This window comes from Phocoena sinus, chromosome 16, assembly GCF_008692025.1.
Source record: "Phocoena sinus isolate mPhoSin1 chromosome 16, mPhoSin1.pri, whole genome shotgun sequence".
Taxonomy (NCBI): domain Eukaryota; kingdom Metazoa; phylum Chordata; class Mammalia; order Artiodactyla; family Phocoenidae; genus Phocoena; species Phocoena sinus.
Genome location: NC_045778.1, coordinates 77,770,397 through 77,797,910, shown reverse-complemented (window position 1 = coordinate 77,797,910; position 27,514 = coordinate 77,770,397). Strand labels below are relative to the sequence as shown.

Genomic DNA, 27,514 nt, shown 5'->3' with positions numbered 1-27,514 from the left:
CTGGGGTTTTCCACTCAGCACGATTCCCTGGAGATTCGTCCAGGTAGATATCAATAGTTCGTCCCTTTTTAGTGCTGAGGAGGGTTCCATGGGATGCTGTTCCACAATTTGTTTAGCTAGTCACCCGTTGAAGGACATCTGGGTGGTTTTCTGGTTTTGGCTGTTATGAACAGTCATGTGCAGGGTTTTGTGTGAACACAAGCTTGCATTTCTCCGGGATAAATGCCAAGGAGTGCACTTGCTGGGTTGCGTGGTAGTTGCTCGATGGGGCTTTGAAGGATGCACCTGGTATGGAGAGGCAGGTAGGGGTGGGGGCTTTGCTGCAGGTGGACACCAGTGGGAAGCACAGCCCGGGAGCTCACCCCTGATACCCTAGGTGAGTTGATTCATCTGTCTGTACACTGTTACTACTTACATCTGTTGTGTATTGATATATAAAGCACCCGGTACACAGTAGGTGCTCAGTAGATAGAAGCTGTTCTTAACATGGGTTAAGAGAAGACCCACCAGGCCAGAGCAGGATCTGTGCCCCAGAGGTGATCTCAGGAGGCCTTTCCCTTGCCCCCTGTGGGCCCTGGGGCACCTCCTTCTTACCTTGGGCAGAGCTGTGCACCCAGTCATCCCTCAAAGGCCGAGTTCCTGGCTTCTCCCTGAGAAGTAACTGGCCCCGTCCTCAGACTGGGCTCCGAGTCTCTGGACGGGCACTGGCATTCCCCAGTGAGCTTGGCCCGGCCCATGCCATGGATCAAAGGAATCCCAGGGAATTCCAGATGGTGCCAGGCTCTGATGGTCTGGATTTGCCTCACAGGGTCTGAGAATGTGCCCGGATCATTTCAAATGTTGCTACAATTTAGCCGGATTCCAGAAACGTGTGGAGCTCTTGCTGTAGTCAAGGCACCGACCTAGGTGCTGCAAAGGGTTAAAAAAAAAAATCATTCTCTTTCAGCAGATCAACCCAGCCAACTCCAGCTCCTTTGGGAGCATCCTATGGCCGCATGATAAAGTCTGGCATTTGGAGCCTTTGGTCTGGGGCGACTCTGTCTTTCCAGCCCCTTGTCCTGCTGCTGCCCCCTCTCCACGTGCCCTGTGTGCCTGCCAGTAGTGTGCTCACTGCCCCCCGCCTGCCCCCGCCTGTACAGGCCAGGCTGCCATACGCTCACGCTTCCCCCTTCCCAGGTGCCTCTTCCCTTCATGTTGAAATCTTGCCTGTTTTCTTTTTAATCAGAAAGGCGTTATATGCACTGGATGAAATCCTCAAATAGCACGTGTCCGTGTGTAAGGCTATACACTCAAAGTGCCTTCTCCCACTCCAGGGCCGCGTGGTTATGGGACCATGCTGTACTCCTCTTCTTGCTGTTTTCATTTACAGTGTTATCTTAGAGAGTGCTTCGTATCTGTACCATTAAAACTGCCTCATTAACACTGCAGTGGAGGTGACGTGGTATTTGTTTACATAGCTACACTGTGATTTCTGTTACCAGTCATCTGCTGATGGCCGTCTGGGTTGTCCCCATTCCTGGGCTCTTCCAGGCAGTGCTGCATGTCATTGGTCCCAGTGCAAAGGGGTCTGTTTATGACTCAGCCCCAGGGACCCCCTCCTCCATCTGCCTTCCATAGCTGTGGTACCTGTGTTCACAGTACTGTCTTGCCACAACTCCTGAAGACAGGGCTCGTGCAGGACCTTCCTCCTCCTTCCAGTGCCTGCCGTGTTTACTGACTGCCCAGTTTCCAGGAGCATATGGTGCTCTGGTATTCACCAGTCATGCTGCCTCTGTGTGACCTGGCCTTTTGTAGGGGCTCCAGCGGGAGCAGAGCCGCGAGAGCTGGGACACCTGCACCGCTTCCTCCATCCAGCTTCGTGCTGGGTACACAGCGGCTGCATGGGATGGGCTAACGTGTTTCCGTGGCGATAAGACTTCTACAGCATCGTTCTTACTGGCCGCCTACGGTTCCACCAGAGGCATGGGCCATAATACAGCCAGCCCCCCCCCTTTTTAAAAAAAATTATTTATTTATTTTTATTTTTGGCTACGTTGGGTCTTCGTTGCTGCACGCGGGCTTTCTCTAGTTGTTGCGAGCGGGGACTACTCTTCGTTGTGGTGTGCGGGCTTCTCATTGCGGTGGCTTCTTGTTGCAGAGCACAGACTCTAGGCGCGCAAGCTTCAGTAGTTGTGGCTCGTGGGCTCCAGAGTGCAGGCTCAGTTGTAGCACACGGGCTTAGTTGCTCCGTGGCATGTGGGATCTTCCTGGACCAGGGCTCAAACCCTTGTCCCCTGCATTGGCGGGCGGATTTGTAACCACTCTGCCACCCAGGAAGCCCAGCTAGTCTCCTCTTGATGGAATTTAGCTTTGAAAGGTTTTGATGGAATTTCCCTTTTAAAAAAATTTGAGAGGACAGGTGCTTGGGTGTCCATTGCTGAGAAAAGATCGGGACTCACAGGCTCCCCCATGAAACTAGAGGCAGTAGCTACTTGTTTATTGAGTTCTTCACATGAGCTAGGGCTTCTCACCGAGCAAGCCAAGCTCTCTTTTCTTATGATACAGAGTCATCTTCTGAGGCAGGCACTGTTGTCCCTATTGTATGGAAAGGCAAACCAGGGCTCAGAGAGTAAGTAACTTGGCAAAGGTCACTCAGACGATACGTTTCAACAGCTGGGATTCCAGCTCAGGTGTGCTTGGCTCAGGACCTGAGCTTGTAACCAGCGAACCCTCCTGCCTTGTTAGGGAAGAAGGGAATGGGGAGGGTGGGTCACCCCTGGGCCTGGGGTGATGGCTGGCGGCTCCAGAACTGAATCGAGGTTGCGCCTAGAGAGAAGACGGCCTCCATCAGGCCTCATCTCCGTCTCTTGAAGGGAGAGTCCACGGCACCACTCCGGGCACTCCCCTGCTCACATGGCCCGCCCTGCTCCCAAGCCAAGCGTCCAGGGGGCTGGCTGGCATTCCTGGCTCGGCTTTCTGGCCAGACTCGGAGGAGTGATCTGAAATTCTTTGCTGGGGCAGATCATACTTGGTCAGAACGTTTCACTTCTAGATTGATGTGGCTTTGGAACTCTGCATCAGGTCTCCCAGTGTGACCTGGGAGCCTGGAGACTCCACCGGCCCTCCCTCCTGAACAGTCAGTCCTTTGAAAATGTATTGATTTCCCTCCTTCGCTTCCCTGCTTTTGCACTTTGGATGAACCTTGTTTTCGAAGAACAGTAGAAGGTAATTTTCCTGTGCTCGCCAGCTGGCCCGTAATTGAGCAATTTCAATAACACCCACTGTAAAGTCTAATCGAAGTAAACAGGAAAATATGATTTACAATCTGGACGGCAAGTAAATACCAGGGTGCGATTAATTTTTACACAGAGCAGCAGATTCTAAAACATTTTCCTGCACTGACCAGTTTGATTTTAATTACAGATTAGGAGCTGCTTTTTATTTTTTTACTGTTGTTATCGTTACTTTTTACTTTTTGATGGAACCTGATGATCTTCAGGTTCCTTGGACCTCTGTGACTTCCTCTGAAGGTGTAACCACGGAGGGGTGGGATGGAAATAGGATCAGAGAAATTAATTTGTAAGGAGCGATTTTCCCAACCTGGACTGAAGGCTGGCTGCACTCTTTGGGCTTTTGCTTGGTGAGAGATGAGGGTGGGTCGGGGAGATGCTCCGGGCTGTGTAGAACGATGATGAGAGAGGGTCCCATCACTGCTGGGAGCTCAGAGGGGTGAGTGCAGGCCGGGACTTGGTTTGGCTCATTCTGAGGAAGGGGACGGAGGCGCCCCGTGTTGCAAATGTGTCATTTCAGAATCGTGGTGCTTCCAAGGATGGGAAGTATGTGCCTTTAAATGGACCCTCCTAGTTCTTCCAGTGGTTTCCTTCAGACCTGGGTGGAGAACAGGAGCCACCTTGCCGGCTGCGGCTGCAGGGTCGGCCCATGTCTGACCTCAGCCGACCTTGGGCTGTCTGTAGGGCTAGCTCAGTGTAGGAGGTCACACGGCTTGAGCGCACTTCGGGGACAGCAGTCTGTGAGCAGCCCAGACCCCGAGATCTGTCTTAAAGGTGCCACAAGGCTGAGCTGGGTCACTGTTGTGCCCACCAGGTGTTGGCTTCAGGGACACCCTAAGGCTGGCCTGGGGGTGGGTGAGGACTCCGGGAAGGCCATTCCGGCCTTCCTGGCCCCCGCCAGGTTACCTCTCCTGCAGCGGAGAGGCGGTTCTATTCCCCAGCAGGGTCCCAGCGTGCAGGGGAGGGCGCGGCTCTCTCGGGGCCCTGGTCTGCCCCAGTCCTGAATCCCTCTGCGTTTCTTTTATCTTTCCAGGGAGTTGACCACACTTGGCCATTTCCTGGAAGAGCCCCACCCTGAGGGTGAGCAGCCGATGGGGAGCTGTTTCTGCTGACATCGTCATCCGGGGGGTGCCCAGGAGGTCGCCTCTGCCCAAGTCTGCCCACCCGAAGATGGCTCGTGCCCACCCTGGGCTGGCGCCCAGTGCCTGAGGTCCTTACGATGGTGACGATCCTAAGTCAAAGCCTCGACAAGCAGGGAGCTGACCCCGTAGCGTGCAGGACCTTCACCCCTGAGCTGGTAAGGACCTGGTGGCCTGGCTTCTCTGGTGACCCTTTTGAGGCCCGATATCCAGGTGGGGCTGTGGACTGAGGAAGAGGCCTTAGCAGATGTGCCCAGAGGGCCCGCGAGCAGAGCTCTGGGAGCCGTGGCAGGAGGGGCAGTGGAGCAGAGTCACCCAGAGCCCGGCTTCGCCCTCACAAGAAGGAAGTAGCCAACCCAGATTTGAGTCCTCTGGCGAGCGGGGAGGGCAGACCAGCACCCTGGTAAATAATACCGAGCGTGCTTCTGCCGCCCCTGCCGGGCTGAGCCCCACATTCCTTCTGGTCTCCGCCCGGTCAGGGAGGTAGTTTCCAAAAGGCGGGGTGGTCAGTGCGAGTGAGAGCTGCCGCCTCAGCAATGTCCAGAGTGGGGGGCAGTGGAGAAAGAAGGCGTGGCCTGGCGGCCAAGGTGGTGGGCCTGGTGGCGGCCGCCCCCCGCAGGGCTGGTCATCGGACCAAGTGGCCCGGTGAGCCTGGCCAGAGAGGCAGACAGCTGGCCTTCTTAGGCCACGAACAAAACGGTCTCCTCACCCTCCTTCTATAGCCCTAATTCCTCGGAAGTGGGTGGGCTGCTCCCCTGCAGGGGGAGCTGAAAGCAGTCCCGCTCGGGCACAAACACTCTTGTGGGGGGTTTTGCACGTGGGTACGTCCCAGGGATTCTGCTGCTTCTATGGTCAGGGATGGGGGCACTGTCCGGGGTCATGTCACCCAGCGCCCCTCCTGGCGCCCTTCACAGCCCCTCGTGAGACCCCACGCTAGCACCTAGTGGGCTTTCTCCCCCAGTCTTACCCTACCACCCAGGTCGAGAGCAGGCAGGTGGGTCTTAGGTCCTCATAAGAGCTTGTGAAAGCCACCAAGACCTGTGTCCACTCCTCAGGCCTTCACGGAGCACCTTGGGCTGAAGGAATTCCGTAAGACAAGTAGGGTCTTTGCCCATCACTCCTTCCTTTCCAATTTGTGTTGAATATATATCTGTCAGTAGATTCCCTCTCATCATCCCCACTGCTGCTGCTCTGGTCCTTCCTGTGTACTCTCTCATCTGGATTCTTTTGGGAACTGGCCCCCGCTCTGGCTCCTGTAGCCCATTTGCATTACCCAGCAGCCAGAGGGAATGCAAGTCAGACCGTCCCACCTCTGCTCAGAGCCTTCCACAGGCTTCCCGTCTCAGGCTGAGCAAACGCCAGACTCCTGCTGGGATGTATGAGGTCCGGTGTACTCTGGCCCCCGTGACCGCTGTGCTCTCTCTCCGCTGCTCTCCGCCACTGACTCTGTTCAAGCCACGCCGGCCTCCCTGCTCTACATGCCTCAGGGCTTGTGCACTTCTCCCCTGGCCTGGAACGCTCCCCGTTAGCAGGACTCTCTCCCTCCCTCCTTTTCTTTGGCCACTTGGCCTAAAATCTAATTCCACTACCTCCCCTACCTCCTTACCTCCATGTACTGCCTGTCCCCTTTTCCCTGTCCTTTTCTTTCCAAGGCGCTTAACCACTTTTCTAACATCTTGATCTCGTTCACTGAATGACTCCTGCCCCAGAGTGTGAGCTTCACAAGGCAAAGGACCTTTGTCACTCTCGCTCCTTGCCGAATACCCAGTGCCTGACCCTGGGACCTAGTGCGTGGCAGGTGTTCAGGGGATATTTTGGAGCGAGCGAATGCGGGTCCCTGTAGCCCAGCTTCTCAGCTCGTCATCGTTCAGTCCCTTCTCTGCTGCTCAAGTTCACGGCTGAGGGGGTGCAGGGATGAGTTGCTCTGTTTTCTGTGGTTGGTGGGTGTTTTCCCGCTGAAATTAAAGCACTCGTGTAGAGTAGCTCTGACCAAAAAGCAACGGCTCTCAGGGTGAGGGCCTCCTGGAGGGCCCAAGGGAGGCCCCCTCTGGCTCCAGCTGTGCTGTTTGCCTCAGTTGCCGCCGCTGAACTTGGTTCCATCTGGGGGTGGGCCTGCCTGGGCTTGGCCGTGGAGCTGGGTCCAGGGCCCGTGGGCCCGTGGTCAGCTGAGCCAGTCTTCAAAGAGACAGGGCCTGAGCCCTCGCCAGGAGGAGTGCGGCCTCCCAGCCCCAGCCAGGGAAGGAAAACTCATCTTCTCAGAAAAAAAAAAAAGGAGAGGAAGCCAAGGGAAGCAAATGGCCATTGAAGGGGGCTCGGTGGCTTCACAGGTCGGGGTCTGGCCTTTCTTCCCACACCCCTCCCCTTCTTGGAAAGTCATCGCCTTCTGTGTTCCTTCTCTTCTTGCCTCCCCTGGACTCCCGGATGGGCAGCCCAGCTATGGGCAGCAGCCACCTTCGGAGAGCGGCCTTCTCCTGTGTCAGTTGGTGGGTGCATCACAGGTTGTCAGCACGTTACAGGTCTGGCCTGGTTCTGCTCTCACGGTGCAGGTGGAAGCACAATGAAGGCAAGCAGGAGGATGGGAGCGTAGTCTGTGTGGGGCCTGCGGAATTGCCGTCACCCCTGCCTCTCCTGGAGCCTCCCCCAACCTGCTGAGGGGTGGGGACTCGTCCATGTCTACCTGCTATACAGGCAGGAAACAGAGAGCCCAGGCGACGGAGGGCCCAGGTCACACAGCTGGCGAGCAGGGTGCCAGGACGCAGGCTTCAAGTCCAGGCCCTGTTCACCCACCAAGGCCCTCACGCCCGCCCCTACCCGGCTCCTGAGGCTGTGGTCCTGGAATCCGCTAGGCCTTGGGGAGAGGCACGGCTGTAAACAACCAAAAAAAGACCCTAAATAAGACCAGCCTAGTGATGACATCCACAGAATGTAAGATAAACTGATTAGAATTTGCTCTGAACAGCCAGCAAGTTTGAGAGGAAGATGGGGGTTTTGCCTAAGCTTCCTAACCGGGTAACATCATCCTCATGTAAATACCATCAAGATAATAACAGGAAAGATGGAAAAGCTTTTCTCTTTTGTTTTCTAATCAGACTAAGACGGGGGTTCAGATTAAAAAAGAAATCATGAATCACCACAGGCCGCTTTGGAATTAGGGAAGTGAGAGGCCCCGCAGTGAGGACAGAGCCTAAAACTGCAGGTGAAGGTCCCCTGGGGGCTTGGAAACACTGGGAGAGGAGAGGCTTGGGCCCCCCTGGGCCCTGGCCGCCCCTCCCTGCCTGCTGAAGGTCCCCGTCATGGTTCTCTTGTTCTCCTTTCCCTAAAAGCTAAATGCTGGTGACATCGTGACTGCCCCTACTCCCGAGAGAGAGGTGGGCAGACAGAAAGGGGACTGACAAGCACTCAGTATGCCTTCCCCCGGGGGGACGGGGGTGGGGTGGGGAGTGCAGTGACTCGGTTCCCCTTTCCCCCACTCCGAGCCGCCGCCTTCCTTTCCCCTGTGAGCAGCTCTTCCTCTGAGTGTGCTAACATTAGCTGCTGCCGCTGGAAGGCCGCCCGGACATCTGACCTCGGGGCTGTGTTCCCCCAGCTCTGTCCCGCCCGCCCACGCTCCGGCCAAGGGCCTGTTCTCCCTCCTTCCCGGCCAGGCCCAGCCTCCTCTCCCCGGCGAGCCTCCCAGCCTCTCTCAAGTCTGGAGACCAGCGGGCGCTGGGGTGCACCGCTCCCGGGAGGGCGGGGGGCGGAGGCCGGAGCGAGTCTCCAGGCTGCCTCACTTTGCTCAGCCTCAAGGTATTTCCGGCCACAGCAGACACCCGTTTTGGGAGCAGGTCCTTCCTTCCACGCTTGTCAGATTAGGACGCCGAGGCTAAGTGACTTGCCCGGCAGAAGAGTTCAGTGACTACGTCCGGCCTGGCACCCAGCTGCCTGGGCACCCAGGGTCTTCATCTTCCCGCGCACCCGGAGTCGGCACTGGGCCCGACGGCCCCGGCCAGGGTCCCTGGCCGGAATCCAGAAGCGCACAGAGCCCGAGGCAGTTCCCGGCCCCTCCCCCCACCCCCGCATCCCGGGCGAGCAGGGGCACCAGGGCCCACCCTGCCGTGGCTAACCCTGCAGCCTGGGGAGCCGGGCTGCCTGTCCTGTCTCCATCGGCGCCTTCGAGGGTCTCCACCTAAGGGCGCCTCTCCCTCCTCAGCTTCTCTTCCTCCTCGGGCCTGGCTCTGCCTCCGGCGTCCTACTGCCAAGGTCTCACCCTATTCCCTTCCAGAGGCTGGGGTGCCCCACCTGTTCCCCTCAAGTGCGTGAGCGTGGGCCTGTTCTGCGTGGCCCTGTGCTTCCCTGTGGCGCCGCATAAGGAGAAGGAAAAGTGACGTGACTGCTTTAGTCAGTAGTCTATGGAAGAAAGTTATGAAGAAGCATGATTGTGGCCAGAGATGAGCTCGGCTGTTTTCTGTCTGAGCTAGTTCCTCATTAAATAATGACCTGAACTGTGTCTTTATTTAAGTCAGGGTTTCTTGCGTTACTTAGTCAGACAGATGGCCCCTGGAGCCTCAATTTGATTTCCAGCTTTTGCCTTTCCTATGGAAGATCTGATTCCAAAACGTTCTCTGGTGATCCAAGGAGTCTCCCAGACACCAAGCTCTGCCCTGGGGGAGGCTCAGGAACAGAGGCTCTGGAGTAGGAGAAGTACCCCGGGGAGCCGAGCGTATTGCTCTGTTGCCCTGCAGACCCCAGCCAGGGCCTCGGCGTGTACTGGTGTGCGAATGCTGAGTGTCTCGTGAAACCTCAGATGGTGAGAGTTTCTCCCGAGGCCTGTTGGCTTCACCACATCGTCCACGTAGTGATTGGCTCATCCTTCCCACTGGGAGTGCAGAGGGCTCAAAGGGTCGGGGAGGCTGGCTGCAGAATGGCACAAACCAGTGGGGATAGAGCAGCCCTGGACAACTTGGTGCCCAGTGGGAACCTCGCTGTTGGGCCCAGGGAAACTGGCCAGCAGTCAGAGTGTGCCTGGGGCCTAACACCCTGGGAAGCTGTTGACTACGTGATGTTCTGGCCTGCCCACGGCCAGCCCGGCTCATGGACGGGACTCAGAAAGCAAGACGGGGGCCTGATCCCATCTTTTTTTTTTTTTTTTTCCTCTTTACCCCAACAGGAGGCAGAAAGCCCCAGGGGGAAGTAGTTAGCTCATGACTATTTCAGGCCTTATGTTTGACCCTAAAATTGCTGCTGTCCTATCAGTCAGCATTTCTCCATAATTATTTTGATGGAATTTGTCTACACACACAGACCAGTGTGAATTGAGCGTCATGAAGCGGATGAAGGAAAAGAAAGAGGAAAAAGCTGCATTTCAGGCGGGGTGGGGGGGGAACTACACTGCACTGTACATAGTTTGGCAGGTTTTCTTACATCTTTTTAGTTAAGCAGGTTTAACTTGTAAATTACATTTCCTCCTGGCACTAGAAGCCTCTGCGCAGACATCACTTTGAGCAGTTGCATGGTATTCCTTCAAGTAGCCGAGCCACGGCCTACTTCACCGTTAGCCTCGTGAAGTCAGGCATGGAATTGGCCAGCGTTCCTCAGTTGTAAGCAGCTGAGACTGTCTCCCACTGATTTACACCAGAAGAGAATTCCCTGGAGCGATTGAGAGAAGTATGGGAGAGGAGTTGGTGAATGAAGCCCCAGAAAGCCCCAGCTTTCGGCCGGGATGGGGCGGGGAGGCCGCCAGGGAGGCCACGTGACGGGAACCAGCCACAGAGCGAAAACCCTGAGGCGGCAGCGAGCTGGGCCGGTCCCAAGCTGCGTGAGTGAGGCCGGGATGGACGGAGGTTTGGCTCTGGTGGGCTGCGGAGAGGGGGGGCGCAGCCGGGTTTCATCCCGGTTGCCGTGGGGAGCGGTTGGAGGGTTGTGAGCAGAGCAGCCACGTGGCCTGGTCCCCGTGGGTCTGTGTGGAGGATGGAGGATGGAGGACGGGCCGGGGCGCAGGGTGGGGACCAGGTCGGGGGTTCGTTTGGTCCCTCGGCGGAGGCTCGAGCCGGGCGGCGTGGGGCATGAGAAGCAGTCGTTCCGAGCGTGTGTTCTCCAGCCTGGCGAGCGCGTCTGCGGCAAACACGGACAGGTCCTCGCTAAGTGAATGAATGAGTGAGTGAGTGAGGGCGGGGGAGTCCTGCGCGCTGGCCCGGTGGCTCCCGTCCCTGGGCACAGACCCTCCCAGCATCTCTGGCGCCCACTCGCCGGCCCCCATTCCTGGGAGGGCTCCCAGCTGCCCCTCTGTCTGGAGCACGGCGGCTTGCGGGGGAGGAGGGGCCGGTGAGCAGTGCCCCCCTGACCATCAGCAGTCAGTTCGCTTCCCGCCGTGTCTGTAAACCCAGGCCTTCCTCGGTGGCCCCAGTGCAGCGACACGCGGCCCCTGTGCCTCGCGCCCTCCTGCTTGCCCTGGCCCGGTCCTGGTTTGGGCGTCTGTGGGCTCCCAGCCTGGGTGGCTGCCCTCGCCACCAGGCGCGGTGGTGGGGTGGGGAGGGGCGGGGTCTTTGCTTCCCGGGGGGTGTCTGCTTTGTGCTGGGGCTCCTGCAGCGTCGGGGCCGCTTCCCTCGAACAGCCGAGCCTGTGGCACCAGCCAGGCCCAGCTTCTCTCTCTCCGAACCTTCTCTGGGCCGTGGGGCCTGTCTGGCTTCCGCAGGTGGCGCTGCCCGGAGGCAGGGCTCTGAGTGTCTGTCACCTGCTCTCCCGTCAGTGACTTTGGTGTGAGCTGGGAGGGAGGCAGGGGCAGCCGTCTGTAACATTTTCCAGATATTTCCCCGGGTGGACTCCAGGAGGGGGACCTATTCTGAACACATAAGGATTGTTTTAAACCCAGGATGGGGGACTGGAGGAGGGCGGCCCCGCCCGCCTTCCCCCCCGGCCCGTTAAGTTCCTTCTGGTCCTTTAGAAGCAGCTCTGTTTGCCCCCCCGGAAGCCAGCCCTGACCTCCAGCACCCCAGCACCCACGGCCTGGCCCATCTCCCTCCAGTCCCACTCTCTGTAGCTCAGGGGTTTGTGTGACTGTGGCATCTGTGACGTGTGAGCTTCCTTAGGGCTGAGGTGGGCGTCCTTCACCTCCGTGTTCCAGACTGGTCAGGACGGACCCTTGATAACCTGATGGATGAGCACATTGCTGACCGAGGGCAAAGGTCCCTGACTCGCTGGGGCAGCTGCTGCCAGACACTGGCTACCCTCTTATCTGGGTGGGCCGGGTGTTCCTGGTCAGCACCCCGTCCTCCTTCCAGGCCTGAAAGAGCCAGGGCCTGGCTCTCTGCCCACTTCTTGGACTGGTAGCCTTGCGCGTCCCTGTCACTTGGGGCTCCTCTCAGAGGCTAGAGCCCTCTGTGACCGCTGACCCCCCTGGAGCTGAGAGCTTCTTTCACCATCGCACGCTCAACCCCAGCACAGCCTGCACGTAACGAATTACCGGTACATATTTGCTGAATGAGTGGAGGAAGGAAGGAAGGCAGGAATGAGTGAGACCCTTCTTCCCGGGGCCCCGACGGGCATAGATGGTGTCCTCCTCATCAGAGGTCAGAACAGGCCTCTTGACCTGGGCCTCGGCCAGCACAAGGAACCCCTGGAAGGGTCCACGCTCGGGTTACTGTGTAGCCGTGGGGCAAGTGCCTGGGCTTGGGGTTCTTCTAGGCCTCACTGGCTTTTCACCCAGTGATCATAGTGTTCGGCTGAGGCTAGGTGTGGGGTGAGAGAGCAGATGTGCAGTGTTCACGGTAGACAGGGACACCACTGTGGAAATGCGGTGCCGAGGAGTCCAAAGCCGTAGCTGTGTGTTGAGGCCAAACATAACCTTTGAGTTTCTGTTTCAGTTCGTCAGGATGCCTCGGGGGGCCTCCTGGCTGCCCAGCAGCCTGCAGAGCCAGGGCCACACTCCTGAGCTTTACCCGTTGCTTCTTCACAGAGACGGAAGAGCTGTCCTCCTTGTGTCTCGAAGGGAGGGCTCTGGAGGTGGCCCTTCACTCAAGGTTCTTCCTGTCACCATGGACAGGAAGAGGTCCCCTGTCCTCCTAGCCTGGGTTGTGGGGAGGCCCGTCTCCAGCTCAGCTGGGTGAACCGTTCACATCACAGCTCCTCCTGCACCCTCCTCCCTATCACTCACATGGAAAAATCCCCTAGTGTCAGAAGTCACGGGTCTCTCTTGTGTGTTTTTAAAGCCCATTAACTTGATGGACTCCATAACTCACCGAAGGCTCCGGACAGAGAGCCCAGACCTAATTACGGGCAAATGTCTCTTTTAATACTTTTTTTCTCCTTTCCCTAGTCTGACGTTGCCCCTTTGATTGTGCCTTTAGCGAGGGATCAGTGCAGGGTCATGTGCAAACGTGCTTCTTATGACTTGAAGAGTGATAGCTTTTCTGGTTGTTTTCAGCACACGCCAAAGAAGATGAGTCAAGGACCGACACTTTTCTCTTGTGGAATTATGGGTGAGTAACCAAGGTGGCTGTGAACGGTCAGTCCTTCTCTAGCCCTTCCACCAGGGCCTGAGTGCTCCAGGTGAGACGCTAAAAGCACTTGCGGGACACAGGCACAAGGAGCAGCCGTGGGGACTCTCTTCTGTGTGTTTGAACTGTTCCGGTCTCAGCTGTGCTCGAGTGGTGCAGGGGCTGCTGCGGCTGACTGAGGGGCCGGGCGCTGGTGTGTGGTTTACGAATCTAATCTCCAACAGTGATACTCAGAGTTTCTGTCTGATTATTAAAGTAATCATGTTCATTTTATTTTAATTCAGAAAATGCACCATAGTGTAACGTATAAAATAAAAATCTCTCACAGCCCCGATACACAGTTACAACTACTGTTAATATTTTGGTGTAGTTTATGTCCATTGCATTTTTTACATAGCCAAGTCCATGACGAACATACGATTGTACAAAATTATTTACAAAATGTTTTTTCCGCTTTTCTCGCTTAGTAATAATTACCACCGTTTCCCCGCAGCGCTACAATTGCCCATTCCATGCATTTTAATGAGGCTATGGTACTGCACTGTGTGGATGATTCAAAATGTATCTAACGATGTAACTGTTTCTTGGTAGTTGGGTAGAAGGACCGTTCTGTTTTCTGTTTAACAGTGGCTCAGCGTCTGAATCTCGCTCTGCCGTTTGGATTGTTCCTTAGGATCGTTCCCAGGTATGGAGCAGAGTGGCTGGAGAGCGGGAACATTTTCATTTTTAAGGCTCTTGCTTCATATTTCTGACATGCTTTCCAGAAAGGTTGCCTCGGTACCCCGTTCCCACGCGAGTGTTAATTACCGTTTGTATAAGGGGGCCAAAAAGAGGACTGTATCGACTGTATTGATTTCTCTTTGCTCCGGTTGATTGGGCAGTCTCTCCTTGCGCGCTCTCCCCTGGGCTCCTGCCCCCTGCGGAGACACCTCGCCAGATGAGTTTCTGTAAACCAGGCTTCCACGATGGGTCCTCTCTTTGGGGTTTCAAGTTTGTCTCCGCGGGACTGTGTAAAGTCTCCGTTGCCTTTTGTCTCGGCCCTTTGCCTCTGGGCACGGCGGTTTCTTCTTTAGACTCAGTTCCCATAGGTGGGTGATGGGGGCGGTGCTGGGGGTGTCACAGTGAGCATGGTGCTGTGCCACGCGCCTCACGTGCAGGACCTCCTGGACTCTGCAGCTGCTTCGGGGGGCGGGCAGGGGCGCCCACTCACATCTGGGGAAACGGAGGCCTCATGAGGTGGGTAGAGTTGGACCCGGAGCGGGTGAGGATTGTTTTCTTCTCACTCACGAGCCACAGCTCTGTGGGAGAGCCCTGAGCCGCCCTCTTGGTGCTGCCGCCCAGAGGAAGTGGAAACAGGGAGCTCACCTGGCCTTGGTTTACCCGCGTGACACGCTTCTGAGGCCTGTCCCCACATGGGGCTTGACTGAACACCTCGGTGGTGGTGGTTAACGGCTTTCGACAAACCCTCAGCGACCCATCCACGTGGCCCAGAAGCCTGCCTCATTGCCTGCTTCCTGGTCAGACTCACAGTTGAGCTGTGGCTGGGCTGCCTTCCTCTGTCGTGTCCAGGAAGGAGAGAGGGGCTCCTGGGTACGCCAGCCCCTCAGCCCAGCCAGGACGTCAGCTCTGAATTGGGCCAGACTAGTGACCTGGACTGTGGAGATGCTGGACTTTATTTCAAGGCCGTGTCGTGCGTCGGGCTTCCTTGGCCTTTGCTCCAAGTGCGTCAGAATAAGTTGGAGCTCCTGTGGGTTCGTGATGGTGGTGTTGGCACTCACATAGTCACTCTGAACTATTTACCTTTTCTAAGCCTCAGTTTCCTCATCTGTAAAATGGCTGTTAGGACAGCACTTGCCTCGTGGGTGCGCCTCGAGCATTCGGAGACGTTTGTAAGGAGGTTGGCACGGCGTGAGCTCCATACACAGTAGGTGGAGAGGCTGAGGCCTAAAGTGAGAATCCTGCTCCTGCAGGGGGCCTCCATGCCCAAGGGACCGCCTTGGTCTCCTTGGGGAGGGTGTGTGAGTGAGAGTCGCCCTTGCGGGGGAAGATGCTCAGGCCCAGGGACCAAGGCAGAGGCGTGTGGGGAGAGGCCTTTTCCCAGATTCGCAGCAGAGCTGGTCTGAGCCCGCAGAGCCCAGAGGCCTGCTTTTCGCTGGCGGGCGGTGGGGGGGGGGCGGGGGGGGGGGGGCGTCTCTGGCCGGGGTTTCCAGGATGGCCTGTGCCACTGCTCCTCCGGGCTCTTGTTGTCGGGTGGCTCTTCAGGAAGGGCTTCGCAGTGCTCCCCTCGCCCTCGGGCTCTTCCCTTCCGTGGGGTCTCTCCCCCTCCTGCTCTGCTGGCTGGCACTAGGGCACTGCCAGGCAGTAGAGGGGCAGTGGGGCAGCCACTCTGTGGGGTCTGCGCAGTTACCCCCACCCTCTCCTCAGTTTCTCTCTCTCCCACATGCTCGTCTTTCTGTTCTCAGCCCCTTCTTGGTTCGGGAGACCCCGACCCACCTGACAGCACGCACTACCAGGGCTTTTTAGAAGAGTTCACCACAGTTCGTTTCAGTGGCTTGTTCTGGTAGGTATTTATTGAATACCTACTCTGTGTCAGGCGCTTGGGGCGGGGATAGAGCGAATCAGCCCCTGCCCTCAAGGGGGTTTCTATCCGGCGGAGGAGGAAGGCCAGGGAGCAGTGGATTCCCATGGATTAGGCCGACTTCCACGATTCGCGCCTGAAGTGGGCCTTCGGCACTGTAGGCGGGTAGTGCGTCTTCCTGAGCCTCACTTTCCTCATCGGGTATGTGGCAGGTGTTTGTGGGATTTAAAGAGACAGTGGCACCCAGGAGGTGCCGGCTCAGCCCCTCCCACCTCCATCCCTTTTCTGCACTTGCTGAGGCGGGAAAGTCAGCGGTCCAAGGCCTTCCTGGCTGTGTACTCGTGGAGACTCCGGTGGCTGCTTCAGCCCAGTGAACCTGGGACTCGAGGTGTGGCCTCGCCCTGTGACCTGAGTAGCAGTGAGACTTCATCCTAGCTGTGCCTGCTTTTCCGTAGCAGGGAAGAGGACACCCAGTGGGTTGAACCAGACTTCTCCAGAGGGTTTTGGGCCCTTCCTGGGATGGTCAATGCTCAGCAAAGATAACACATCATAGCACTGGGACTTCCCTGGTGGCGCAGCGGTTAAGAATCCGCCGGCCAATGCAGGGGACATGGGTTCGAGCCCTGGTCGGGGAAGATCCCACATGCCGCGGAGCAGCTGAGCCCGTGCCCCACAACTACTGCGCTCTAGAGCCTGCGAGCCACAACTGCTGAGTCCACGCACCACAACTGCCAAAGCCTGTGCACTCAAGGGCCCACGTGCGGCAACTACTGTGCCCATGAGCCACAGCTACTGAGTCCACGCGCCTAGAGCCCATGCTCTGCAACAAGAGAAGCCACTGCGATGAGAAGCCCGCGTACCACAAAGAGAAGCCACTGCGTTGAGAAGCCCGCGTACCACAGAGAAGAGTAGCCCCTGCTTGCTGTAACTAGAGAAAGCCTGTGAACAGCAATGAAGACCCAATGCAGCCAAAAAAAAAAAAAAAAAAAATCATAGTATTATAATCACCAAACCCCCCTGCCTGTCTCCTGAAGAAAAAGGACTCACATTCTGGCCCTGATCAGTGGAATTCTCCCGTAGGAGCTGGGGACAGCTTGGCCCTGTGACTCGGGGCATTTCCCTCCTAAGCCCCCATGCAAGGGTCCTAGCTGGACACCAGGATGAGTTAGAGTTTCATAAATGTTCTTAAGAAAAACCAGGCAAGTGTATTCGGGTAGGGAGTGCCTGTTTGCTTCCTCTTAAAAAACCACCCTTGCAAGTAGCTCAGCCTCCTCTGCACCCACTGAGATAAAATGCTTTACTAATATAATCGGCCCTCACAACAATGTTTTGTTTTGAAGTACTTCATGCTCCGTTACTGTGAGCTGGATTACAGGCCCCTCCCCAACTTTGTCTGCCCCGCCCCCACCCCTTGCCCCAAGTTTGGGGACTTCATACAAAGAAGTGGTTTTGTTCTTTTCCAAAGTGGGGCTGTGGGGGGACAGAGGCAGTGTGACGTGTGGATGAGAGAAGCAGGGCAGAGTGGAGCCAGGCCACCGGCAGGCCGGGGCTGGGTGCCCATCATCAGGCTGCCTGCCTAGCCTGGTTACCTCAGGGCCCCTTCTAGCAGAGACGGTGCTGTGCCTCTTGGTTTCTTTTCTCACCTCCCAGACCGTCCTCAGCACACCTGTGCTGAACTGGAATTTCCTCTGCAACGAGCTTCTCTGAGGAAGAGCCATGTCTGCCCGGTTATTGCGTTCTTGACACAGGAAACCTTGGTCAGGTGGCAGTTTCTTGGGTGTGGCCCGCCCACTGGTTAGCTGGCCTGAGTGGCGAGCCAGCCCCCATTCCTGGCCGTGATTTCTAGTGGGTGTGGACAGGGCCCTGGCTGCTCCCGAGAGAACCTTTCAGTGCTGGGGAAGGCGGGGGCTGCCCGGGCAGCCTCAGGGCGCGGCTCCCTCCCTCCGGCTCCTCCAGCGTTTGCCGTGGGAGATGCTTCTTCACGCTAACCCAGGGTCACCCGTGTACTAGTTGAATCTCTTTTGGTGAAACAGGGCAAGTGGCTGGGGGTGGGGTGAGAGGGGCCTCCACTCACCACCCTCGCCTTGGCTAATTGCACCCCTTGAACGAGTTCCGTGTTGCAGGGACACTGGACACTACGCACTCCATTTTCCTCCTCGCTCAGGCCAGGAGAAGACCGGAAATCAAATAACGTGAGAAAGTGCATGAGACACCAATTATCCGAAAGGCCACTGGGAAAAGTTGTGTAAATACAAGTCAGTGGACAGAAAACAAAACAATTCAGATGCTAAAAAAAAAAAAAAGAAAATTGGGCGGAAACCCGTAATTACTTTAGGAGTTACGGTAATAAATTATTTATTAATGTAAATTACTTCACAGGCAAAGAACATAGAGGAAACTTGAGCAGAAGGATCATACATGATGTATAAAAAGGAATTGTAAAAATATCATAGCAGCCCCGCTTGTGCCACTCCGGTTCACGTTTGCAGCATTTTAATTATAAGCCCTTATTTTCTTTGTTTAATTACGTGGCTGTTAAAGTCTGCTCTGTGCATAAAAGGGTTTCTCCCTGGGGCACCCTCTGTACTAATTTCTACAGGGTAAATCATTTGGCTGTGTTGAGCTGTGCAGGTTGAAAAGATATCCCTTCGAGATTTGGTCGCTTTTGGTCTTTTCACTCCACCACTGTTTGTCACTGAAAGTGGGATGTGATTGCACCATGCAGGAAAAAGCCAGCATTCAGAGGCTGAGCATTTCAGGTTTCCGAGAACAAACACACACATGACTGAAACAAAATGAACAACAGTGATAACAAAGCCAGAATTTCTGGTCTCTGTGGCTTTTTCCGTCTCTCAGAGATGGCCATGCTGCATATCATCACTGGACCAGGGTCTCCTATAAGAAACTGATTATTAACCAAAATAGGCTAGTATATCCATATACAAAAGTGCATACGCATGATTTTTTTTTTTGGCCGCGTTAGGTCTTCATTGCTGCGTGCGGGCTCTAGAGCGCAGGCTCAGTAGTTGAGGCGCACGGGCTTAGTTGCTCCGCGGCATGTGGGATCTTCCCGGACCAGGGCTTGAACCCGTGTCCCCTGCATTGGCAGGTGGATTCTTAACCACTGCGCCACCGGGGAAGCCCCTATGCGTGATTTTTTAAAACTTACTTTTAATGACTATTTTTATTTATTGTGGTCATGGGTGTGACCTTTCCATCTCTAAAATAGTGTAAGGTTTGTCCATACAGAGTGCTTTCAGTTTTTCCTTGCATCGTTTTTTGGTTTCAGACAGTGTTTCTGGAATAACGTACAGAATGGAAGTAGGTGCGAAGTGTAGTTGGCACATGGTGGCTGTTTACAGTGAAAAGGGAGCCTCCCAGGCTGCCTTCTCACCCGTGCTGGTCTGACATGGGCTGGAGAGGAGCCCCAGAGGACAGGGGCTGGCAGCTGCCGGACTGGCCTTGGGCACCCACAGTGTGGTGCATCGCCAGGTTGCCTTCCACGTGCAGAAATGGTCGTTAGGAGGCAGCCTGGCCCAACTGCAAGAGCACGGCCGCTGTTTGCTGGCTCTGTGTCCATAGGTGAGACGTGATGCCGCCTTGAAGTTCAGTGTCCCCGCCGTCACACGGGCAGTGCTGTGGCACCCCGCGGGATGAGCATTGTGCTTGGGATATGCGCTCACGCTTTTTCCCAGCTTCAGCAAGGGTCCCAGTGGGGAGTCAGTTAATTAACAGTGAATGTGAATTTATCGACAGTTTCCTGAAAATTTCTGCCAGCTGTCAGTTTTCTGTCTGTATAGCGGCGCCCAGCTTTGCTGCACATCCCATGCTCTGTGCATACCCACAGCCGGGGTGGGAATCTGACGGAGAGGGATGAAACCAGCCTTTCTGTCTCTTCAGAGTTTTTGTTGCCATTAGCTTTTCCCAGCATATTTCTAGAGGTCGGGGGTGGAGCAGGAGGTCCATTCAGAGCTGAAAGGGGCCGTCACAGGGCCCTCGTCCGCACTTCCTCCTACAGATGGGGAGGCTGAGGCCCAGTGGCTCCCAGTGGCCAGTCTGGGGGGTTTTATTTACACCTCTGTACTGTCTGGGGATCCCACTGGGCCTCTTTTTGCGAGAGCAAAGACTTCCCAGAAGCAGTGGCAGCTGCCATGCGCCACCCCAACCTGGCTGGTGACGGCAGGGCCCCCGGTAACCACTCCGAACCCACCAGCCTCTCGGGCATCTCCCAGTGCCCCTTGAGCCAGCCTGCCACGTGGTGGGACCAGTGGAGCGTTAGTTATCTCCAGCCATCCTTGTCCCTTGTCCTCAGGCCTTGGCTGAGGAGCTTGGCATCCTGTGTTGTTGTTGTCCCTGAGCCCAAAATGCCACTGACATTTTATGATTTATTGCAGGTGAGGGGCCACAACCAGAGGCTAAAGCTTAGGTGGGCAGAGCCCAGGAACCTTTTCTTTCTGACACAGCTCTGAATTGAGTCTTCATTCTGGTGATACAGGGAAAGAGGCGCACCCGTGGGCCGGGGCCTCTAAAAGTTCATTTAAAAGTAGATGCCGCCATTGACGGATAGCTCATGTCATTGCCCTTTATGTCTTTCCACCTGTGTTCTTTTCATGAGACCGGTTTAATAAAGCCGGTTTCAGAGAGACACCTCAATTCTCTTGAGTTTCCCCTTGAAAGGGTTGGTGAACTTCTACCCCCAAATCAAGCATAGAGTCCTTGCAGCCCCGAGACCAAGTTAGCACAGCCCAACCCACAGGGCAGGGCAGGGCAGGAGACTGATGTCAGCACAATAGACAGGTGTGAAATCCAGGAATGAGTCAGCCGACCTCGATCTGACTGAGGCCTGCTGCCCCAGCCTGGGCGGCGGCAAGAGCCTTGCGTCCCTCGGATCTGCTTCAGTGTTTAACCATGTCACCGTAAGGTAGCCTCCAAACACAGGATGAAGATATCCAAGGCGGTAAATCTCTTCTGTCTTTTGGACGCAAGAAGGCTTGTAGTCCACTCAGAACCTGGGCCCCTGGGAATCTCCCTTCAAGTTTAAGGGCAGAAATGGAAACAAGAACATCTGAGGTCAGATGCTATTTGTGTTCCTCCGGGTGTTTTCTTTCTTTGAGCCCTGGATCTGTGCACGCAGCAGCCTTCTGCTCTCCTTAGTCACAGGGTGGTTTCGGGACCAAAGCCTGTAATGCGGCTGGGGGATCTGAGCTCCTGTCCCCGCGTGTGTGCCCGTCGGCCTCTGTGCCTCGGGGAGTGTCCGGCTCGGTCGTGGCGCCTCAGCTTGGACAGACACCGTGGAGGCCACCTAGTCAGGCCATCTGCGAGAGAGCTAGATGCTTACGTGGCTCATGTGTTTTGCGTAGTTTGCCCCACATCCGTAGGAGGAGCGCCGTGTGCGCTTACGCCGCTCCTGGGTGCGACCTCAGCCTTGTGAGGGCAAGCTCAGCAGGGAAGTGAAGGAACTGGAGCTGCCCCTGAGGGTTGAAGGCAGGGGTTTCGCCGAGAGCCTGAGTGGCCGGTGCCTGTGTCCCGGGGCTGTGCCCCATCTGCTGGAGGCGTGGTGCCGGGAACCTCCCTGAGAAGCTCTAGGCCACGGTGTGTCTCGGCGGGAGGGGGGCTCACGCTATCCCCTTCACGTGAATGGTGGGCCTCTCAGGCCTTTCCCACTGGCCCTCCATCCAGAACATGCCGTGCAGCTCGGGATCCCCACCCCCTCCTGTTGAAAAGGGACCTTGAGGAACTTGAAGGGCAGAGTCACCCTTCTCCGTAATTCTACCTTCTGTTGTTGGCCCCAAACAAAACAAACACCAGAACACCAGTGTTCAGTGACGTTCTAAATGCAGATTTTTGGAGACTGGGATGGTCAGCCCTGCAGAAGCTTCCTGGTGTGTCTGGATGGTCTGACTGGGCTGCCACAGAGGTGTTTGAGAACCCAGGCCCCTGTGTAGCCTGCAGTCCGGAGCAGCGGTTCTCAACAACTTCGTGTTAAAATAACCTGGGGAGTTTATTAAAATGCAGGCTTCTACCCCTAGAGCTTCTGTGTATCAGAATCTGGGCCTGGGAATCTGCATTTTAACAGCCCAGAGGATGCCCCTGCAGGTGGTCCTGCAACCACACTTTGAGACCTCCTCGTGCAGAGCGTCCAGGTTCCCGTTCCAACCAGACCCCACAGAGATGGGTCCCCGGTTGCAGAAGGGCCGAGGCTCCACTGCCTGAGCCTTCTGCGGTGTGGTCACAGTCACGGCTGCCGTCTCGAGAGCCTGTTCCGTCCTCGCAGGCCCTGTGCGAGGCAACTGTTCAGCTCTCAGAATAGCTCTGCAGGGTGGTTATCACCAGTCCCCTCGTTTTATAGATGAAGAAACTGAGGCTCTGAGAGATTATTTAAGTCACTTGCAGAGCTGAGGCTCGAACCCAAGTCCACACCCTTCCCACCACACCAAGTGAGCCCTGCTCAGTGGAATCCCCACGTCCACGGCCATTGTCACCTCTGGAAGAGTTATAGTTGTTTGTGCAGAAGTGGTATTGAATGGAGGGCGGGGGTGTCCGGTATCCTCTCCTTGGAGCCGAACCGAGGCCTTTTGTACACCATGACGTTGGGCCTAACGCTCAGGGCGGTTTGCCATGAAAAATTAGCTTCTATTCCTGTTTCTTTTGTCTGGTGACCTGACCCAACAAATCGCCTTCTGTTCCCCGAGCGAAGGGGGAAAACACAAGGGCTAAACATAGCCTCGATTGTTTTTACTTTTCTTATATTGTACTTCTTGAAGCGATAAAGATAGAAACAATTAAAATATTATCTGCTCCGCAGACAGGACAAGTGGCCACCTGGCTGGTGTTGACACACAGCAGCAGTGCTCGGTATCGGGCAGGGCTTCGTGTTTTCAAAGTATCTTAGCTGTTGCGGTGCCAGCCAGGGCCCTGGCTAGTTCATACACAACCATCCCTGGCCGCGGTGGGGTGGGGAGTTCAAGGCATAGCCCAGGTTGGACCTGCCTGGCCAAGGAACGTGTGCCAGGGACAGAGGATAAGCGAGACCAAGTGAACACCATGGTCTGCTCTGTAGTTTTTATCTGCACTTTGTCATACCCTCCTTCTTCCACCCACCACCGGCTGAGGTCTGCTGTGTGCCACGCTGTGTACTGGGCACGGGAGAGTCATGCTGGGACTGTGCTCCAGAACTTCTAGCTCCATAGATGACGTAGACCCGTAAACAGATCATTAAAGTTCAGTTAACATGAGCCACGTGATTGAAAGTCTAGGCAGAGAGCTGCAGGTGCCCAAGGGCTTGTATGAGAGGGCGTATCTGCAGAGGAGGTGATGTTTGAGTTGGCTCTGCAATGGGAAGTAAGAGACTGGTGCAGGTCTCTGCAAAGGTGTGAAAACATGGAAGAACTCACGTGGGAGGGGAAGCTGCAGGTCCATGGCGGTCGGTCGTGCTGTACCCGCATTTAACCGGTGGATTGAGTTGAGAGCTGACTCTTTTTACTCCTCCCTACAACAAAGACATCTATGTATTAAGGTCAATAGAGGCTTACTCTTCAAAACAGAGACAGGTAGTTCCCGTAGGCAGGTAGGAGCACGCGAGAGTTAGCCATCCAACCCCAGTTCCCACTGGGGATTTGATAGTTAAACCGCAAAGCAAGTAGAATGCACAGCCCTCTGCACAGAGATGTCGCCTGTGCCCGTTCCTGCAGTCGACTGATTAAACTTCAGTTTTATGTGCTCTTCAGGGCTTTGTACACAAAAGCAGGAGGAGTGGGCTTTATGGGCTGTTTCAGGGGTTTTCAAGGATGATCTTGGCTCTCCCTGACTCTTGTCTGACTTCTGCTGTCACAGGAAGTCCGGCGTGCCTGGAAGCACAGGGCCTACTGGGGAGACCACAAGTAGACGGGGCCCACGACGTGTGTGGGCCTCAGAAAGTTCTCTGGGGGCAGAAAGGAAATGGGACTGGAGTAGGGAGGCCCGAGTCAGGAAGCACCAAGATCACAAGGTAGCCACTGGAGAGACAGGACGTTCATGCTTAACTGGCTCCCACTTGCCCTTTGTCTCATGATCTCCCTAGAGATGGGGAAAACTCCAGGGCAGTGAAAGAAAAATGGAACAGAAAGTGGTATCTTCTGAGGATAGGACCAATCTCTTTTAAATTTCCCAGGTTTCCCACGGCCTGGGACAGAGACCGTCTCCAGTGGGCTCTAGGCTCCTTAAGTTGGGACCACTATGGCGCCATCTTGGGGCCCTCACTGCCCTCGGTTGGGTCCTTGGTTCCTTCCTCATCGACCACATTTGTGGCCCATGTGGCACCTCAATGCCTTGTCCCAAAAGGGGAGTCGGTGGCGAGCGTCGTTTGATGGGAACTTCCTAAAAGACCAAAGGAGCAAACCCAGAGGAGGGTGGGGTCATAGGCCCTGGTCCTCCGTGTATTTGTCCTTATAGAAAACGTAGAAGCTCCAGGGAGACAAAAATGAGAAAAATCAGCTAGCTCTCTGCCAATCAACTGTGAACGTTTTCGTTTATTTCCTTTTTATCTTCCCATATATATATATATATATATATAACATAGGTATTTTACTAAATAGGAATCACGCTGTCTCTACAGTTTTGTATCCTTTCTTTATGTTTAGTATTGCATCATTAACATTTTTCCACATCATTAGTATTCTTTGAAACTGATTTTTTCATGCTCCATGGTATTCCTCGGTACTTTATTTAACCAGCCCCCTACTGTAGGACGTTTTAGGTGTGTTTACCATTTTGCCATCATCACTCATATCATTTTGAAGAACATCGTCATACATAAATCTTCACTTGTTTCTGAGGATAACTTTTCTTCTTCTAAATCAGAGATGGTCGTGATTCAGTCAAGGTTAGTTTGTATTTTTAAAAATTTGACTCCAGTATTAGTTTACTGAACTTTCAACTGCTGACAAATGTCAAATTGAAACTCTTTTAAAAGAATGGTGAGGGACTTCCCTGGTGGTCCAGTGCGTAAGATTCTGTGGTTCCGCTGCAGGGGGCGTGGGTTTGATCCCTGGTTGGGGAACTAAGATCCCACGTACTGCACGGTGTGGCCAAAAAAAAAAGAATGGTGAATATTTGAGGAGTGGTAGGTAGTGAGGACCTATTTTGAACAACATAAATGCTATTTGCAAAAAGTAATTTTTGGTAATGATTTGTCAGTTTTTAGTAATGATTAAGTTACAGGAACACTTATCGAGACTTGCCACGTATCAGGGCCCGGGCAGATTTCAGGGATGGGATGAACTGGACGTTTAACGTCAGTCCTGCTTTGTTCCCAGCTGGCCTAACTTGGCAGATCTCTCTCCTGTCTCTCCAGCTTCTAAGCCCTCCTGTGGGAACAGCCTCTGGACGATTCCTGCCATGTCCCCTGTCCAGGGTCCCAGCGCCTCAGGCTCTGCGTCTTATGGGTGCACAGGGTGCCCTGGAGGAAGGAGCGTCACATTTAGCCCTGATTTGGCTTTTCCTTTGGCTCGTGAAGCTCCCTTTGGGCCTCACTGGTCTTTCCCTTTGAACCTGTCCAGTAGTTGCTGCTTGTGGCACTCAGCATGGAGTGAGTCCCTCAGGTGTGTCTCTCGGGGCCCTTTGAGAAGTGGCCACTGGTAGAGAAGATGGTCCTACAGTCCTTGCTGCCTGGAGCAAGGACGTCACAATTTTCTGAGTGATGGCTCATCCTGAACGACTAGTAAACTTGAGGGCAGGGCCAAGGTCAGACTGCCTTGTGGTTCCCTCAGTGCTGCAGTGTAGCGAAAAGAGCAAAGGGCTTTGGGTTGGGTCAGCCTGGGCTTGCATCTCGTTACTTGTTAGGTGTGTGGCTCGGGGCCACTTACTCAGCCCCCGCCAAGCTGGGTCTCCCCATCTGGGCAGCCGTGGTAGCCGTGCAGGGCACTGTGCCGGGTTACACCACCCACGTGGATGCGCAGTAACTGATTGCAGTGCTGAGAATCTGTGTGTGTGAAATAGCTACTGAAAGTCGTTTCAGGTTTTACTTCTCTCCTTCTACTGACTGACTCGGTCGTACTTTTCTCCATATTCACATTTGCACAGTTTGTAAATATGTGTAGATTAGAAAAACATAGAAACGTGGTAGCATGTTTGACAGCGTATTTCTTAACTTTGCTTTTGTATCGTGAACTTGAATACAAGAACTGTGTCAAGTTTGTTCTCCTAAAATTCTCCGCACAGTGCCTGTTTCCGTAGTAGAAAAATAACAAATAGTTCTTGAATATTTCTCTAAAGTAAGGGTTCAAGTGCAAAAGTCCGCATTTCCTAGCAGGGTTAGCTTGTTTATCCATGCATTCGTGGAGAGACCCGAATGTGTAAGTTGAAACTGTACCCTTACGTCTCTGCAGCCCGAGACTGACTTCTATAGATTTTAGCCACTTTGTCCTCGATTTCAGCCAGAGAGCGAGTGAACACAAGGAAAGTCCTCAGTGATTGGCAGCTAATGTTGGTTGTGGAACATTTTGGTGGAGGGGATGTAAATCCGTGAAATACCCAGTTTCTATTGTCGGCAAGTATTTTGAAGGTGGAATTCAGATGCACTAACCTGGCAGCACCTCCAGCCCCTCTGAAGTTCTGATAGACTCATCTTCGGTTGTGGTCTTCCCGCCAGGGCGTCGAGTCCCAGCCCCAGAGCAGCAGAGCCCTAAGATGGGACGTAACAGACACGTTGCCCCCACTCTGCTGCCGGCCAGGGCAGGGGTGAGGCAAGTCAGTTTCCCTTCTAGAAAATGAGAAGCCTTTGGGGTGAACAGTAGTGCTTTGGACTTCCCTGGGAGGCAGTATGGTATGTTGGAAAGGAAACCGTCTCAGGAGTCCTGGGGGCTGCCTGGATCCTAGACCTTGCCCTGCTTCTGACTCAGCACTGTGGGACTCATGTCCCCTCTCTGAGCCTCAGTTTCTCATCTGTAAAGCGAGGTTGGACTGGATGGCTTTTAAGGGCCTTTCTGGCTCTAACATCCTGTTCAAGACGGGTTCTTGGTGAGGAGATAGAGGGCTGGCGCGAAGGCCTTCTCAAATCCTGTTTCTCTTTGTCATTTACGAACCAGAAAATGACAGATGGCGAGACCTGGACAGGAAGTGCCCTCTTCAGATCGACCAGCCGAGCGCCAGCATCTGGGAGTGCCTGCCCGACAAGTGTCAGGACAGCGCTCTGTGGCACCGGGAGGCCGCGACTGCCTGCGCGGTCACCAACCTGATCAAAGACCTCAGCCTCAGTGACCACAACGGGAACCCCTCAGCGCCCCCCAGCAAGCGCCAGTGCCGGTCGCTGTCCTTCTCCGACGAGATGTCCAGCTGCCGAACATCGTGGAGGCCCTTGGGGTCCAAAGTCTGGACTCCTGTTGAAAAGAGGCGCTGTTACAGCGGGGGCAGCGTCCAGCGCTACTCCAACGGCTTCAGCACCATGCAGAGGAGCTCCAGCTTCAGCCTCCCGTCCCGCGCCAACGTGCTCTCCTCGCCCTACGACCAGGCGGGACTTCACCACCGATTTGGCGGTCAGCCCTGCCAGGGGGCGCCGGGCTCGGCCACCTGCAGACAGGCAGGCGACATCTGGGGCCCCGACCCGAGCCCCGTGGGCGGGGCCCGACTGGACATGCAGCGGTCCCTCTCCTGCTCGCACGAGCAGTTCTCCTTTGCGGAGTACTGTCCGCCTTCAGCCAGCAGCACCCCTGCCTCGACGCCGGAGCTGGCCAGACGCTCCAGTGGGCTCTCCCGCAGCCGCTCCCAGCCGTGTGTCCTTAACGACAAGAAGGTCGGCGTTAAGCGGCGTCGCCCCGAGGAGGCGCAGGAGCAGAGGCCCTCCCTGGACCTGGCCAAGATGGCGCAGGTAAGAGCCCCAGAAGGTGCTGGAAGATGCTGCAGAATCACCCAGGTGCTCATCGGAGCCTCCACGGCTCCTGGCCCGTCCCGGGCACCTGCAGGGTGCCAGTGTCAGAAATGCCCAGGAAGTGGGTTAATTTCCTCATTTTAAAAATTCTATACAGTGAAAGATGAAATCAAGCCTCCCTTTTTTGTTGTTTTTAAACATCTATTTCTTTCCAT

The 27,514-nt window shown here is 55.2% G+C and overlaps 2 protein-coding genes across 2 annotated transcripts in view; both read left to right on the top strand.

Moving 5' to 3' along the window:
- EEF1AKMT2 (EEF1A lysine methyltransferase 2) overlaps window positions 1–4,428 on the top strand; it is a 73,656-nt gene extending 69,228 nt beyond the window's left edge. The window contains exon 7 of the transcript XR_004346188.1: window positions 4,303–4,428. The gene's annotated coding sequence lies outside the window, so the exon portion shown is untranslated. The remainder of the gene's footprint in view (window positions 1–4,302) is intronic.
- Window positions 4,429–4,433: 5 nt separating this feature from the next.
- The window catches only part of FAM53B (family with sequence similarity 53 member B), a 77,856-nt gene continuing 54,775 nt past the window's right edge, over window positions 4,434–27,514 (top strand). The window contains exons 1-3 of the mRNA XM_032608226.1: window positions 4,434–4,566; window positions 12,807–12,861; window positions 26,521–27,299. Of these exons, the coding sequence (XP_032464117.1) occupies window positions 4,489–4,566; window positions 12,807–12,861; window positions 26,521–27,299 (912 nt within the window). The 5' untranslated portion in view covers window positions 4,434–4,488. The remainder of the gene's footprint in view (window positions 4,567–12,806; window positions 12,862–26,520; window positions 27,300–27,514) is intronic.